The following is a 15,437-nucleotide window of genomic DNA, read 5'->3' as shown; positions in this document are numbered from 1 at the left end:
CTGGAGGTGGTTACCGAGATTGGAAGGAACAAGGCCATGGAGGGATTTGAACACTGAGAATTTTAAATTCGAGGCATTGCTAATGTATATCAGCGAGCATGGGTGATGGGTGAACAAGACTTGGTGCGAGTTAGAATATGGGCTGCAAACTTTTGGATGAGCTGAAGTTTACGGCCAAATTCACAGCATTGGAATAGTCTATTCTGTAGGTAACAAAGGCATGAATGAGGGTTTCAGCAGCCTGTGGCTAAGGCAGGGGTGGATGACAGGCAATATTATGGACTTTGAAGTAGGTGGTCTTGGTGATGGAGAGGAAATGAGGTCAAATAAGATGCCTAGTTTGCCTCTGGAATCGATGGCTAGGGAGCAGAGTTTGTGGCGGATATCAAAGACAATGGGTTTGGTCTTTCCAATACTTAATTATTGGAAATTTTTGCTCATCCAATACTGGATGTCAGACGAGCAGCGTGACAACTCGAAGGCAGTGAAGGGGTTGAGAAAGGTGGTGGTGAGGTAGAGCTGTGTGTTGTCAGTGTACATGTGGAATCTAGGGAATCATCGCAACCAAGCCTGATCCTGTTCTTATCCAGTAACCACACACGCATACTCCTGAACAGGGATCACCGGCAGTGACCAACCCGTCCCCATCCAATGTTTCTCCAACCTAGAAAGCCAACCATAGTGTGCCTGATGTTGCTGCTGCTGAGATCAACTAACTTGGTATGGACCAGTGTTCAAACCTGGTACTTTCTGCTTTGTATGAGTTTGTACCAAATCATGCTGTGCATTTACCAACTGAGTCATCAGGAGCAACTAATTCAGCTCTTTTGACGCTGTTTGCTTTAATACTAGATATTTTTCTGTACAAGATGCATGACGTATTTGCTATTGCCTATTCAAATCTAAGGAAAGAAGTGGTGAATAACGCATTTGTCTTGCTAATCCGTGAATTTCTTTTTGTTTGCAGTATGTTTTGCAGTGTCTTTGTACATTCATGCCAATGTCAACTTAATGCTATTTACTTAGCAGTGCTGCTCTCAAAGGCAACTGGAGCACTATAAAGTGAATGGAGTTCCACTGCTCCCAGTGGCACTAAGACTCAGCCAAACAGGTGGTTTGTATGGACAACTCTTGAGGCAGAGGCCAGCTTTTTTGTCTGAGCCACTTCACCTGACTACAGTTGGCAATTGCTGTGTTTTTTTTGTTTGCTCTCATTGGGCATGACAGCACCTATAAAACAGTCATAAAATTGGACATGAACAATGGCTATGTTTTTGTTCGAGTTGTGGAAACCAAGGGTGGATTCCATAGTACTGGCAGTCAAGGGTAATATTACAGAATCACTCCTTGTAGCATCGCTGCAATATAAATAGGCAGCTGGTTCCAACAGTAGTTAATCAATTAATGTTTTACACGAGTCATTAGTTTACAGCTGAGTCAAAAAGGAGAAAGTTGCAAAGCTTCAAAGCAATAAAGATTTTTAAAAAACAGTTACACTGTTGGTAGTAGTGGCAAGTGCTTAAGACATCATTTACTGTCCCCATTCACTAATTTAGCAGAGGTATTAATCCATTTATTTTAATGCCTTCATTAAAATAGTGATCATAGAAATGCTCTTAAGCATGTGTCTGCTAATTTCAAAATGTATTTCTAGCCTTAAAAGGAATGGAAAGAGGGCAAGAATTGAAGAGAATGTGAACTATGGAAATCTTAAAGTAGTAGTTAATAATGTAAAAATGACTGCTTTTTCTGCCTAACTCTGAATATTAATGTTTGATTCTGTTAATACCACAGATTTCCAAGGATCATGCTACTATGACACAAGTGCTATTTGGTAGAAACCTAAGACTCAATGTGGCCTTGACATTCTGGCAAAAAAGTGCAAGCGAGCTGGTAGCTTACCTGGTCAGGTAACACTCATGCATCATGCTTTATTGATCTTTGGAATAGTGCTTAATCTGGTTTCCTGTAAGCCAATATTACAAATTCTAGATAATCATAAAGGCAAACATCATGGTTATGTCTTAATACACTATATGATTGAAGAGAGCACCATCAGTACTGGAAAGATGGAAACCATTTGTTTATTGCCGTGCACAATTACTTTTCAGTAACTTGCCTTAATGCTTGTATTTTGTATTTGATGTTGAATCTTTCTATCCTCTGTAGGATACAGGACATTGCTGTTGTTGCAGATTGTCTACCAGTGCTTACAAAGAGGTAATTGTTTTAAAACCCATCTTCTGTTCACTTGAGTAGTAATGAATTCAGCCTTATGGTTGGAATCATTCTAAAAAGCAATTTATGAGCAGAGTATAGTCACAGTACACGAACGTAAGCATGCATCCCTTCTCGTGCTGCTTAAACAAAGGAAAAAGCTTATATTTAAACACTACTTCCAGTTTGATAGAGAATAACCTTGCCTTATTTGGTAGTCTCCGGTCAAAAGCACCATCCTTCAGTCGATGCACACAAGTTTACATTTCTCATACATCAACATTCTCTTGCAAAGATTGCAAAGTGTTGGGATGTTTACAATGGCAATATTATAAACATCCCAAGGCCCTTTCAATCTTGAACACTGGCTGTTACTAAGTGAAATCTGTATATCTCTTGCTCTCATGATGCCAACCACTTTTTTTTTCCCACACCTGGTGTACTGTAAGCAGTTTGTGGCACCACCCCTTAGGAAGGATATATTGGCCTTGGAGGGAGTGCAGCGTAGCTTTACCAGACCGATACCTGGACTTCAAGGGTTAAGTTACGAGGAGAGATTACACAAATTAGGGTTGTATTCCCTAGAATTTAGAAGGTTAAGGGTGATCTGATCCAAGTTTAAGATATTAAGGGGAACAGATAGGGTAGATAGAGAGAAACTATTTCTGCTGGTTGGGGATTCTAGGACTAGGAAAAATTAGAGCCACACCTTTCAGGAGAGAAATTAGAAAACACTTCTACACACAACGGATGGTAAAAATTTGGAACTCTATTCCGCAAACGTCAATTGATGCGAGATCAATTGTTATTTTAAATCTGAGATTGATAGCTTTTTGTTAACCAAAGGTGTTAAGGGATATGGGCCAAAGGTGGGTATATGGAGTTAGGTCACAGATCAGCCATGATCTCATTGAATGACTGAACAGGCTCGAGCGGCTCAATGGCCTACTCCTGTTCCTATGTTCCTTTCTCGTATTGGATGAACTAAATACGAACACCTTTAGGAAGCTGAATTAACCGAGTTCCATATGCCAACATTAATATTTGAGTTAACTGTTTTATTTTTTCCCATCTAGAGTAAATGTTAGTAGTTTTGTCTGAATTTTTAATTATCTTTGTTTTTGCTTGTAGTCTGGAGGAAGAAAAACAAAGTATCTCAATAGGTTGTTGTGTTGACCTATTACCATTAGTGCAAGAGTTATTAAGAAGCAGGTTTGAAGAGTAAGTATAACTGAAATTACAGAACTGTTCATAAGCGGCCTAATATACCAGATATTTGGGGGGAAATGTTTTCTATTATATACAGCTTTGTGGCACTTTGAGAAATTTAGCCATCACTGCTCTACACTCGTAACAGAATAAAGCTTGGTCGGTCTAGACTGTCTGAGTGTTGCATGATGATATGTTCCATACCGAGGTAGAGAATGGGAAAACCAGCTTAAATAAGGAGCAGAATTCACAATGGTTGTAAAGAAAGTCTGCAACCCAGACTGAAGAAGTTTTAATTGGTCATCTTTTTCAAATCTCAACTGTAATGGTTTTTAAAAGAAAAAAGATCTGTTGCCTACAATTTTGTTGATTCTTTGCTACCACCTCACTTTATTAGATGTAAACTAGGTACTATTTAATATAACTCAAATTGACCTGAATTTGAACCCAGTATTTTAAGAAACACTAGTGGATCTCTTGCAGTTTTACTCATGGACTGAATATGAAGCTGGGATGATGTGCACAGTAGTGGTATGTGTTAAGTCTGTGTGTTATATTGCGAATTACTACACAGACCACAAGAGTAAACTTTAACAGGACTTTACTGGTTGAAGGTCAGGGCGGAACTGCCCAATAAATCATTACGCAGCACTTATATACCGGTGTGGTCACCGCCGGTATTACAGTATACAGCAGCCAAGATAAGTAGTGCAACTCTTAAAATAGTTCTCTTAAAGGTGGAACGGTTACATACAATAGTTCTCTTAAAGGTGGAACAGTTACATACAATCCTCCCTTTTTAGCTTACAATATATATATTCCCCATTAAACATAACATCATAACATAGATACACAACTTCATGGAAAACAGTTCACAGATTCAGTCTCTGCGGAAAACAGTTCACAGATTCAGTCTCTGTGGAGGCGCCTCCTGCGCTTCCTGACTCGGTCCGGATAACGCCTCGGTGGTGTAGTAGTTCTCGGTGGTGTAGTAGGTTCACGTTGCTGGGGTGACTCATCTAATAGTCCTTCACTGGACTTAACAGCTTGAACTTTCGTAACTTCAGAACCAGCCTTGCTGACTTCTAAAGGCTCGAGTACCTTGGGAAGTTTTTCTACTTCCAAACTGATTTGACTCAGTTCGGAGGGACCACGTGCGTGACCTGGTAGAGGTGATAATGGTTCAGATGGGTCATCATCTTCTGCTTCGTCTTTTCCTTTTCTGCTTCTTGGAGACTCTCTGGGCTCCACTCCCAGCTGCATGCACAGTTCCTCCTCCTCTTCCTGCTGTTGCCGTATTAGCGCCACCATCTCCCGGTGTTTCTTGGACTTTTCGTGATTCTTCATGGTTTTTGCACTTTGGAAGATTTCCCCACAAGCTGGGCAGAACAGGTCGTGGTAATATCCGGTGTCGTCCTGAGCTAGGCCAGCGAGAGGGTCTTCTATTTCCTCCATGCCCAGCTGGATGTTAGCCAGCTTTTGTTCCAAATCCAGACATCTCTCCTGAAGAGACTTCTTCGTGTGTTCAGCTTCATCCAGCTTTTTCTGGGCTTCCCGCAAGTCTTTTACTAATGACATCATTTGTGATTTCAATACTTCAACCTCATTCGGAGATTGATTGTTCGGACTATTCAATCCCTCTACTGGAGCAGCTGTTTCAGCATTCTGATGTTCTACATTGACGTGAGTCAGCGTACTCTTGGCATCCAAGGGCTGCTCTGCTGCAATCTTCTCAGTCTGTGTTGCAACCTCAGCTATTTCAATAACTTTTGAGAGCTCCGAACCCCTTTCCTTTGAAGATTGAAGCTCGTGTTCAAGTTTTTCCCATTTCAGAGTCTTGTCCCTCAGCATATGAAGGAGTTGGCTGACCGTTAACTCTTCTGACATCAGACGTTTCCCAGTATCGTCGTCATGTGTTTTTGACGTATAGGCTGCAGGGCTGTTTGTAACCTTGCACTGGGGCTCCTTTGCTGCTTTTAATTCGCCATCATCCGCAGCCTCCACCATTCGAATTTCAACAAATGAATCGTCCGGTGATGCTGCACCCAACTTCAGTAGGAGCTCGGAATTCATGGCAACCAAATCAGCCTTTTCTGCCTGCAACCTGCTAACAAGCGCCTTCAGTTGCTGAACATCTTGCTCCACCCGATTAGAACACGCACCTTCATAACCCGAATCAGCTTTGATTCGTTTGGCCTCCTCGTGCAGACGGTTTGTGTGCTCCTGCTCCATTTTCTCCATCAGCTGCTTCTGTTGTCTTTCCAGATTCTCCCACTCTATGTCAAAGAACTTTTTCGTTGCATTCATCTCTTGCTCAAGACGGCGAATCATTTGTTCTAATTGCTGTTGTAGTTTGAAATGGAGTTGAGTTCGAGCCCGGTGTTCCTCAGAAATGTGCATGTCTGTAGACTGGACAGACTCAGAATTCTCTATCAAGCTATGTTGTTCAGTGGAATTCTGTTCTGATACTTTGTTCTCCTCTGAAGCATAAGCATTTATGCCCTCCTTTGTTTTTCCATCATTAGTCTGCAAGTCCATTTTAGGCTTGTCTTTTGCACATGGGCTGGTCTTACCATCATCAGTTCCAGAGTCTGAACGGATTGTCTTCACCGAGTTCTCACTCTTTATTGCTTTTAGGGAGTGCCAGTCCATATTTATTTTCCTGATCCACTCCTGTCCCAGAAGTGGTGGACCTCCCTCAGGTAGTACATATATGTCCATTCCTTGGTGTTCTTTGCCCTTGTGTCTCACCTTGACTTTTATCTTTCCGATGGGGTATACTCTTTTCCCCGTGTATGTCAGCAATACAATCTTGGTATCTCTCAAGGGTATATGTGAGAATAGCCGCTTGTAGTCCCTTCGGTTTATGACTGTTAGGGCTGATCCTGTGTCCAATTCCATTTTCACTTGGACTCCGGCTATTTTGAGCGTGACCCAGATAGTTTGTAGGTCAGCTTCCTTACTCACATTGTGAATTCTCAGACTACCCAGTTCCTGGCTGTTGGAGTCTGAATCCGAATTCTGTTCATCCGAACTCTTCTCAGCCACCTTATGTACCTTTCTGCACTTCCCCTGCGGTGACTTTTTGTTGCTGGTCTTCTTACCTGACCGGCATACGTTAGCTATGTGACCAAGCTTGCCACATTTTCTACATTCCTGGTTTTTAAACCAGCATTGGTTCTGATCGTGTGTTGTCTTTCCACAACGATAACATTTCGTTGTACCCAAAGCCATTTGATCTACGCCGAGCACCGCTGCCTTCAGCTGCATTTCCGCCGTGCCTCTCGCTGCGGCTTCGTGCGATGCTGCAATAGAGACAGCCTTATCAAGTGTAAGATCATTCTCTTCGAGCAGTCGCTTTTGTGTTCCTTCCTTTGACAACCCACACACGAACTTGTCTCTCAGTGCCTCTGTCAGATTTTCCCCAAACTGACAGTATTTCGCTAGCCTACGCAGTTCAACCAAGTACTCCGCGTTGCTTTCCTCTTTCAGTTGCGTTCTCACATAAAATTTAAATCGTTCCGCTAACATCAGCGGTGTGGGGTTCAAATGATCCTTCAGGACAGCAACAATATTAGCGAAAGTCTGATCCGCCGGTTTAGCTGGTGATAGAAGATGCTTCAATAGCCCGTATGTCTTCGCATCCATTGAGTTTAGTAAGGTTAGTGCTTTATCATCATTTGATATTTTATTTGCCTTACAATATATCTCTATGCGTTCTACATACGTGGCCCAATCTTCCACATCGGGATCGAAATCGTTGATGTTACCACGCTTAGGCATCTTCGCAATCATTTTGAGAAACAACAATGAAATTTTTCTTTAACTTTTTTTTTTCAAAAATGGCGGTTTCCCGCGCTTACCTTCTTCCCCGCCTCCGAGAATGGCGGTTTCCCGCGCTTGTCTTCTGCCCCGCCTAAATGGCGGCTTCCCGCGTTTCTTCCTCTGGCGGGAGGGGTAAAGCTTTGCCCTCGGGCGACGACCGCTGGCTTTCGGGGTTCGCAGCCTGCGCGCCGGCTTCAGTTTATTCTGAAAGCGCGGGAACAGCTGATTGAGTTCCTGTTCCCTTTCCCGACAGGGGCAACCGGGCGCTGGGGTCAACCAGTTGGCGGCGGACAGTTCCAGCTCTTGGTCCTTTACGGAAAGCTGCTGTAAGCCGCTGGGCGGAAATCTCGCTCGGTCTCCCTCGCTCGGACGGTCTCCCTCGCTCACTCGGTCTCGTTCTCTCTCTTGGGCTCTGCCTCTCCCGCTCGCTCGGGCTCTGTCTCTCCCTCAGCGGTTTTCAATCGTGCCTCCCAGCCCCTCTCGCAGTCCGGTCCTTTCCTCCCCTGGCTGCGGCTGAGTTCTCCGCGGTTTTTTTTTTACCTCCCACGCCTTACAATCCCGGTCGCAGCGCCTCGCGGCCTCGGTAGCCGCCCGGCCTTTTTCCCCTGTCGCGGTCGAGCTGTCTCTCGACACTGTTGCGTCTCCCAGCCCGCTTGTGCCCGGTCTCTCTCACCGGCTGCGTTCCCGCTTGTAGCCCGGTCTCTCTCACCGGCTGCGTTCCCGCTTGTAGCCCGGTCTCTCTCACCGGCTGCGTTCCCGCTTGTAGCCCGGTCTCTCTCACCGGCTGCGTTCCTGCACCGCGGCTTCCGTGCCCTACGCTGCCCCAGTCTCAGCGCCTCTGACCCCGACTTCTGTCCGGCTCCTTTCCCCGGCCGTGGTCGAGTTCTCCGCCCTTATATCCTCCGTTTCTTTTTTCTTATTTTCTCCCCTACTCACAGTCAACGTGGCCGACTTGCTTCTCGTGGCTGATCGGCTCACTCACCACCGCGATAGAAGGGACGATCACTGCCTGTTGCTGATGGAAGGCTTCGTGTCAGAATTCATCCTTCTTCCTTGCTCTGCAGACTCGAGTCTTCTCTCAGCAGAATGACGAGGGCGGATGCCTCTTCTCGACGCCCGTTAAACTGCCTTGGATGTATCTCTGCCGCAGGGTAAGATCGAACTCGTCGCCACTGTTAAGTCTGTGTGTTATATTGCGAATTACTACACAGACCACAAGAGTAAACTTTAACAGGACTTTACTGGTTGAAGGTCAGGGCGGAACTGCCCAATAAATCATTACACAGCACTTATATACCGGTGTGGTCACCGCCGGTATTACAGTATACAGCAGCCAAGCTAAGTAGTGCAACTCTTAAAATAGTTCTCTTAAAGGTGGAACGGTTACATACAATAGTTCTCTTAAAGGTGGAACGGTTGCATACACTACAGTATGAAGTCTACATTAGGCTGGGGTATGTACCAGGAGCTGAGTCTGTTGGACATGGCCTCAGCTGAGGATGAGTTAAGACTGATGTCTGAAGGATGGGGGTGATGAGTTTGAAGATGGGTAGAGATTCCTTGTTGAGGAGGCCAAGAGTGAGGCTAGTCTTTAAGTTTGGTAGGGCTGGATTTGGTGGGGTGGGGAGGGGGGGGGGAGGTGGTTTAGGTCAGTGGTGTTCAGGCCATTGTATTTTTTTTTAACCTCTAAAGCTCATGGTCCTTGCCAACCAGCATGAAGTTTATAACTAAGTTTGTGCCAGGATCAAATCAGTTGGTTGCTGGTACATTCTTGTTGTGCGAAGTGAGTAACGTAATGTCCACAGAAATGTTATAGAAGTTCTTTTTGGTAGCTTCCCCATGTAAGCTCAGTGGTCAGTGAAACCCATTTCACCCAGTACATCTGATGCATCAGACCAATTGGAAAGCTCAGACTCAACACCACATCTTGTTGCCATCACGACAAACAAATTTTATTATATAGATTTGCATTTGTTTGTGGCCTGTTGAGCTATCACGATGTGCTGTAGTAAAACATATATATATAACAGTTTCATTTAATGCATTTCAGATATCTGATTGTTGGTTTAAACTGGCTCCGAGCTATCCTTAAGCGATGGTGGCCGGAGCTATCTGCAGATACAAAAAATAATGATGCAACTCATGTAGAAGATCGGTAAGTGAAAACATATTTCACCCCTCAGTAAAGGTAGAAACTTATTTTTTTCAATATGCCAACAAGTTTTAATTGGATTTTATTGTATAACAAAAATAATAGTTTACCTGGTCAAGTTGACCAAGAAGTGCAATATTTCTGAAACTGCTACCCACTGATAATGTTATTCCAAACAGTTTGAAATATAGTATTGAAATATTTGTTCTAGAAACATTAAGGCTATGAAAGATCAGTTACGACAACTACGGGAACAAGGCTTTCATCTATCTTCAGTTCCAGGGTATACTGGAAAAGTAGCTAAGGTAGGAATTGTTTATTAGTTGTTTCTTCACTTCAATGAGTCTCTTTCTTCTGCCCCACCCCAAAACAAATGGCTCAGATTTTGCGGTCAGCAGCAAGGGAACAACACTCGCCATTCATCACACTGACAGCTGCCCACAAGATTTTGTCAAGCTTTTGAGTGGCAACTCGTGCTATTTAGAGATCATTTCCAGCGCGGCGCCCTCTCCAGGTGATCTATAGCGTGTGTGAACAGGTCAAGAAACAGCAAGGCTCTTTAACCAATCAGATTGAAGAATCTTCACTGAGACAATCTAAACCAGGAATTATAAATTAGATTTAAATTATGTGCAGAAAGCAAAATAATGATTGGGAAAGAAAAATGAGATTAAATGAGAGATAAGAGACAGACTGAAAAAGTAAAACAAAACATTTTTTTTTGAGTTTAGCCTCACTGCTATTTTTTTTAAATCTTCACTAATTAAATTCTGAAGGAATGAGACTCCACGTTGGGTCAGAGGCTTGTTTGGCAGTAATTATGACTGATCACACCTTTAAAAACTCACTTACACCTGAATGCACCAGGTAAGTATCGCACCTTCACGGCCTTATAGGGATTTCAGTGCCGAAGACTCTTGCAGCGCAGTCTGTGGAGGAGTGCAACTTCGGATTTCCACATTTAACTGCACATGTGCAGACGCCTGAAGTTACTGTCCGATTTACTCCAGAACAACGGTGAGCGCTGGTAGCCTCACTGCTATTTCTATTGCAAAATCTGAGCCAATATTCTCCTGCTCCAGTAGAATTTAGTTTTGGTGGTAGAGTTAGCGATGTGGTTAACCAAAGCATTTGCCATTATGGTTTATAAGCTGTGTTCCATTGGGCAAAGTTGCTAGTGTTTTAAATTCCTCTCTCCATCTGATTGTTGAATACAAAGGAACTTCAATCAGTGTGTCAAAAAGAAAATACTGCAGATGCTGGAAATCTGAAATAAAAACAAAAAATGCTGGAAATACTCAGCGTGTGTGCTGTGAGGAGGATGCCGAGAAACTCCAGGATGATTTGGACAGGTTGGGTGATTGGGCAAAAGCATGGCAGATGCAGTATAATGTGGATAAATGCGAGGTTATCCACTTTGGTGTCAAAAACAGGAAGGCAGATTATTATCTGAATGGCAATAGATTGGGAGAAGGGAAAGTGCAACGAGACCTGGGTGTCCTTGTGCACCAGTCGCTGAAGGTAAGCATGCAGGTGCAGCAGGCGGTTAAGAAGGCAAATGGCATGTTGACCTTCGTAGCGAGAGGGTTTGAGTACAGGAACAAGGATGTCTTGCTGCAGTTATACAGGGTCTTGGTGAGACCACACCTTGAGCATTGTGTGCAGTTTTGGTCGCCTTATCTGAGGAAGGATGTTCTTGCCATGGAAGGAGTTCAGCGAAGATTCACCGGGCTGATACCTGGGAGGGCAGGAATGACGTATGAGGAGAGATTGGGTCGATTGGGCTTGTACTTGCTGGAGTTTAGAAGAATGAGAGGGGATCTCATTGAAACTTATAAAATTCTAACAGGACTAGACAGACTAGATGCTGGAAGGATGTTCCCGATGGTCGGGGAGTCCAGAACCAGGGGTCACAGTCTAAGGATAAGGGGTAGGCCATTTAGGACAGAAATGAGGAGGAATTTCTTCACCCAGAGAGTGGTGAACCTGTGGAATTTTCTACCACAGAAGGCAGTAGAGGCCAATTCATTAAATATATTCAAGAAGGAGTTGGATATATTTCTCAAGGCTAAAGGGATCAAGGGTATGGGGAGAAAGCAGGGACAGGGTACTGAGTTTGGATGATCAGCCATGATCGCATTGAATGGCGGAGCAGGCTCGAGGGGCCGAATGGCCTACTCCTGCTCCTATCTTCTATGTATCTATGTAGCAGGTCAGGCAGCATCTGTGGGGAGAAACAGAATTAACGTTTCAGGTCGATGACCTTTCGTCAGAACTGGAAAAGAGCAGGAATTGGAACAGATTTTTTTAAGCAAGTGTAGTGGCTGGGAAATGGGGGAGGGGATGAAAGAACAAAAGGGAAGGCCTGTGATAGGCAGGAAGACAGAAGAGATTAAGAGACCTTAAGAGAGATTCAAGGCAAAAGGAGATGGTAATGGGACAGATTAAGAAACAAAAGATGGCTCTAGATGAAGTGTAAATTGTGCTGGCAGAATGAAAGACGGCTGCCCTGTGGGAGAGAAGAACAGAACAAAAGTGTGGATAAAAAATATCCGTTCAGTCTGTAAGGGGGACATAGAAACATAGAAGATAGGAGCAGGAGTAGGCCATTCGGCCCCTCGAGCCTGCTCCGCCATTCAATGCGATCGTGGCTGATCATCCAAACTCAGTACCCTGTCCCTGCTTTCTCCCCATACCATTGATCCCTTTAGCCTTGAGAAATATATCCAACTCCTTCTTGAATATATTTAATGAATTGGCCTCTACTGCCTTCTGTGGTAGAAAATTCCACAGGTTCACCACTCTCTGGGTGAAGAAATTCCTCCTCATTTCTGTCCTAAATGGCCTGCCCCTTATCCTTAGACTGTGACCCCTGGTTCTGGACTCCCTGACCATCGGGAACATCCTTCCAGCATCTAGTCTGTCTAGTCCTGTTAGAATTTTATAAGTTTCAATGAGATCCCCTCTCATTCTTCTAAACTCCAGCGAGTACAAGCCCAATCGACCCAATCTCTCCTCATACGTCATTCCTGCCCTCCCAGGTATCAGCCTGGTGAATCTTCGCTGAACTCCTTCCATGGCAAGAACATCCTTCCTCAGATAAGGCGACCAAAACTGCACACCCGAGCTTCCGGTCGCCTGTCACTTTAATTCACTGCTCCACTCCCACTCATCTCACCGTCCTCGGCCTCTTGCATTGTTCCATGGAAGCTCAGCGTAAGCTCGAGGAACAGCACCTCATCTTTCGATTAGGCACTTTATAGCCTTTTGAACTCAACGTATTATTCAACAATTTCAGATCATAACATATATATATATATATAATTTTATTATCCACACTTTTGTTCTGTTCTTCTCTCCCACAGGGCAGCTGTCTTCCATTCTGCCAGCGCAATTTACACTTCATCTAAAGCCATCCTTTGTTTCTTAACCTGTCCCATTACCATCCCCTTTTGCCTTGAATATCTCTTAATGTCTCTTAATCTCTCCCGCCTTCTGTCCTATCACAGGCCTTCCCTTTTGTTCTTTCATCCCCATCCCCATTTCCCAGCCACTACACTTGCTTAAAAATCTGTTCCATTTCCAGCTTTTTTCCAGTTCTGATGAAAGGTCATCGACCTGAAACGTTAACTCTGTTTCTCTCTTCACAGATGCTGCCTGACCTGCTGAGTATTTCCAGCATTTTCTGTTTTTATTTCAATCAATGTGTACTTGTTCCAAGACTGACTTGTGTTTTTAATGTTATTTTGTGATCATATGCAATGTTCCCTCTAATTTTTTTTTCGTGCGTGATGCCTTTAAATTTGCTGCGTGGTACCTCTTCCAGCTTGTGAGCGGCCTGCGTGGGGCCTCCCAATGGCTCCCCACACACCTTAGGGGGAACGTTGATCATATGTTTTCTTTCTGAAAAAAGAAATGAGGGGGATTTTTTTTCTTTCTTTAAACCCCCTCCCTTTGCCCAATCAAAATATCAGGCAAATAACTTACTTCTAACTTCTATTAGAATGATAAGAGTATATAGAATAGAAGGAAACCATTTGGCTCTGTCTATGCTAACTCCACTAGAATAATACAAAACTAATCCCATTTCCCCACTTCTTCCCATTAACCTGTATCTTCTTTAGCTTCAAATTTTGTACTTCTGTGCCCCTATTTATAAAATTAAAAATGCTTTTTTAGGGCTTTACCTACCTGCATTTGCAATTTCCACGAATTATGTATTTGCACTCTGTTCCCTCCTTGCTGTCAGTATTTTTCCTTTGAGTTTTGCTCGTTCCTTGTTTTATTGCCCCAAAAATACATTACCTCACACTTGTGTACATTAACCATGCATCTGCTGTACCTCGGCCCATTCCAGTAACCTGTCCATGTTTATTAATGTTACTCTTACACCAGTTGCTAGGTTTGTGAGAACAACTTGTTTCAGTTGTCACTGACTTCTTCCTTTCCTAGAGAAAGTAGAAAAACATTTAACCTCTTCTCAATACCTGAAATGGCAGTGTGTTTTGTTGGTTTCGCCAGCTCGTGCCCTGTGGCACTTCAATTGGGTTGACATTTTAATGATCATCAAATGTAAGACTGGTGGTGAGAAAATGTATCTGGCTTTTACCCCCAAATTACTTTAATGCCTTTTTAAAGCTACCATGACAAAGAAATGGTTTTACTATTTTTCATCAAAATAGTTTTTGTTTGATGATTGTGTTCATATGTTCATTTTCAATTACCCCATCATGATGTACTTATACCAGCCAGCTACATTATTTGACTCTTATCTTAGAAGCAATTATCAATGATGGGCAAGCGAGTGCTTTTTTTCAAACAGACGGTATTATAAGATAGACAAAATATAAAATACTTTGGAGTGCTTTACACTATTTTACCACATTCTGGAATGTAGATGACATTTGTAAATTGCTAATCCAGTGGTTGAGATTGAACATCGTGTGAAACCTTTGTATTGCAGCTACCTCCCAATCGTTTAATTTTGGATACAAGTGTCAGATTTGTTTGTAAAATATAACAGTAACTTGCCATGGCTCAGAAAAAGCATATTTTAATGAGTTGAAAATGTGTTTTTGATTCTGCAGAGTGTGGGAACTTACCTGGAGCAGTTGTACTAAGTATATGCAGCATCCAGGGGACTTCATTTTTCAAGTACTATCAGCAGTTGCAAGCTGCTTTACAACACCATATAAACCTCTTGTTTGTTGAAATGTTTGGGAGATCAGCACTGCAGAGAGTGGTCAACAGTAGGCTCAGCACGACATTGGTTGCAAAGAATGTTCTGAAACCACGAAACCTATGAAGCTACTTCACATTGAAGTGGTTTATTTGCCAAGAGGCACATACTCGACTCCGTGAGCTGATGATGTGACACTGTTTTGCGTTCCAGATTTATGTGGCCTAACTTACACAGGAGAAGCTCTGTGTTCTTCAATATTGTCACACTAGTGCCAATCAGCTGCAACTGAAATGCTGCTTCAGTGCATTTGGACACTATGAATGTATTTTCTGTATATTTGATTCAAGGTTGTAAAGTTTGCATATGAAAGTGCAACAGTAATAAGTTATAATTTCAGTTAAAGTACCATAGTAGAGCATGCAGCTGTTACTAATCAGGTCAGCAAGGTGATGTTAACAAAATGTGCATAGCACTATTCTTTTAATTGAAACATTAAAGTAGACATTTCATGTGAGTTTGCACTTCAATAAAAGATGCTATGTCTTTACGTAGTATCCATTCACCACTTGTGCAGAGATTTCTTTTTAATGGGATTATTCAGTGAGTAGTTTATTTGGGATTGCTGCTTTGTTTAATTTTTTTCCTTTTGCCTTTTCTTTCCCCTAAAGAACAAATATATACCAATACGGTTGTATAAATGTGAACAGATGAACACAGGAAGGGCAAATGGTGCAACAATATTTAGATTTTATTGAGGTGGCCAACAATCCAGGTCCAGATTGAAGCCTCGAAAGATGTTAGGACAGATTATAAATAAAACTAACAAAACAATCTGAGTTAAATAGATTGTGA

The 15,437-nt window shown here is 43.0% G+C and overlaps 1 protein-coding gene across 1 annotated transcript in view; it reads left to right on the top strand.

Moving 5' to 3' along the window:
* The window catches only part of katnbl1 (katanin p80 subunit B-like 1), a 50,207-nt gene extending 35,055 nt beyond the window's left edge, over window positions 1-15,152 (top strand). Inside the window, exons 5-10 of the mRNA XM_086003502.1 lie at window positions 1,795-1,910; window positions 2,170-2,220; window positions 3,349-3,438; window positions 9,302-9,406; window positions 9,615-9,708; window positions 14,491-15,152. Of these exons, the coding sequence (XP_085859628.1) occupies window positions 1,795-1,910; window positions 2,170-2,220; window positions 3,349-3,438; window positions 9,302-9,406; window positions 9,615-9,708; window positions 14,491-14,523 (489 nt within the window). The 3' untranslated portion in view covers window positions 14,524-15,152. The remainder of the gene's footprint in view (window positions 1-1,794; window positions 1,911-2,169; window positions 2,221-3,348; window positions 3,439-9,301; window positions 9,407-9,614; window positions 9,709-14,490) is intronic.
* Window positions 15,153-15,437: the final 285 nt, after the last annotated feature.

This window comes from Somniosus microcephalus, chromosome 12, assembly GCF_052327205.1.
Source record: "Somniosus microcephalus isolate GS21.2 chromosome 12, FLI_Smic_1.0, whole genome shotgun sequence".
Classification (NCBI taxonomy): domain Eukaryota; kingdom Metazoa; phylum Chordata; class Chondrichthyes; order Squaliformes; family Somniosidae; genus Somniosus; species Somniosus microcephalus.
The sequence above is the reverse complement of the archived record's forward strand: the minus strand, read 5'-3'. Positions and strand labels throughout refer to the sequence as shown.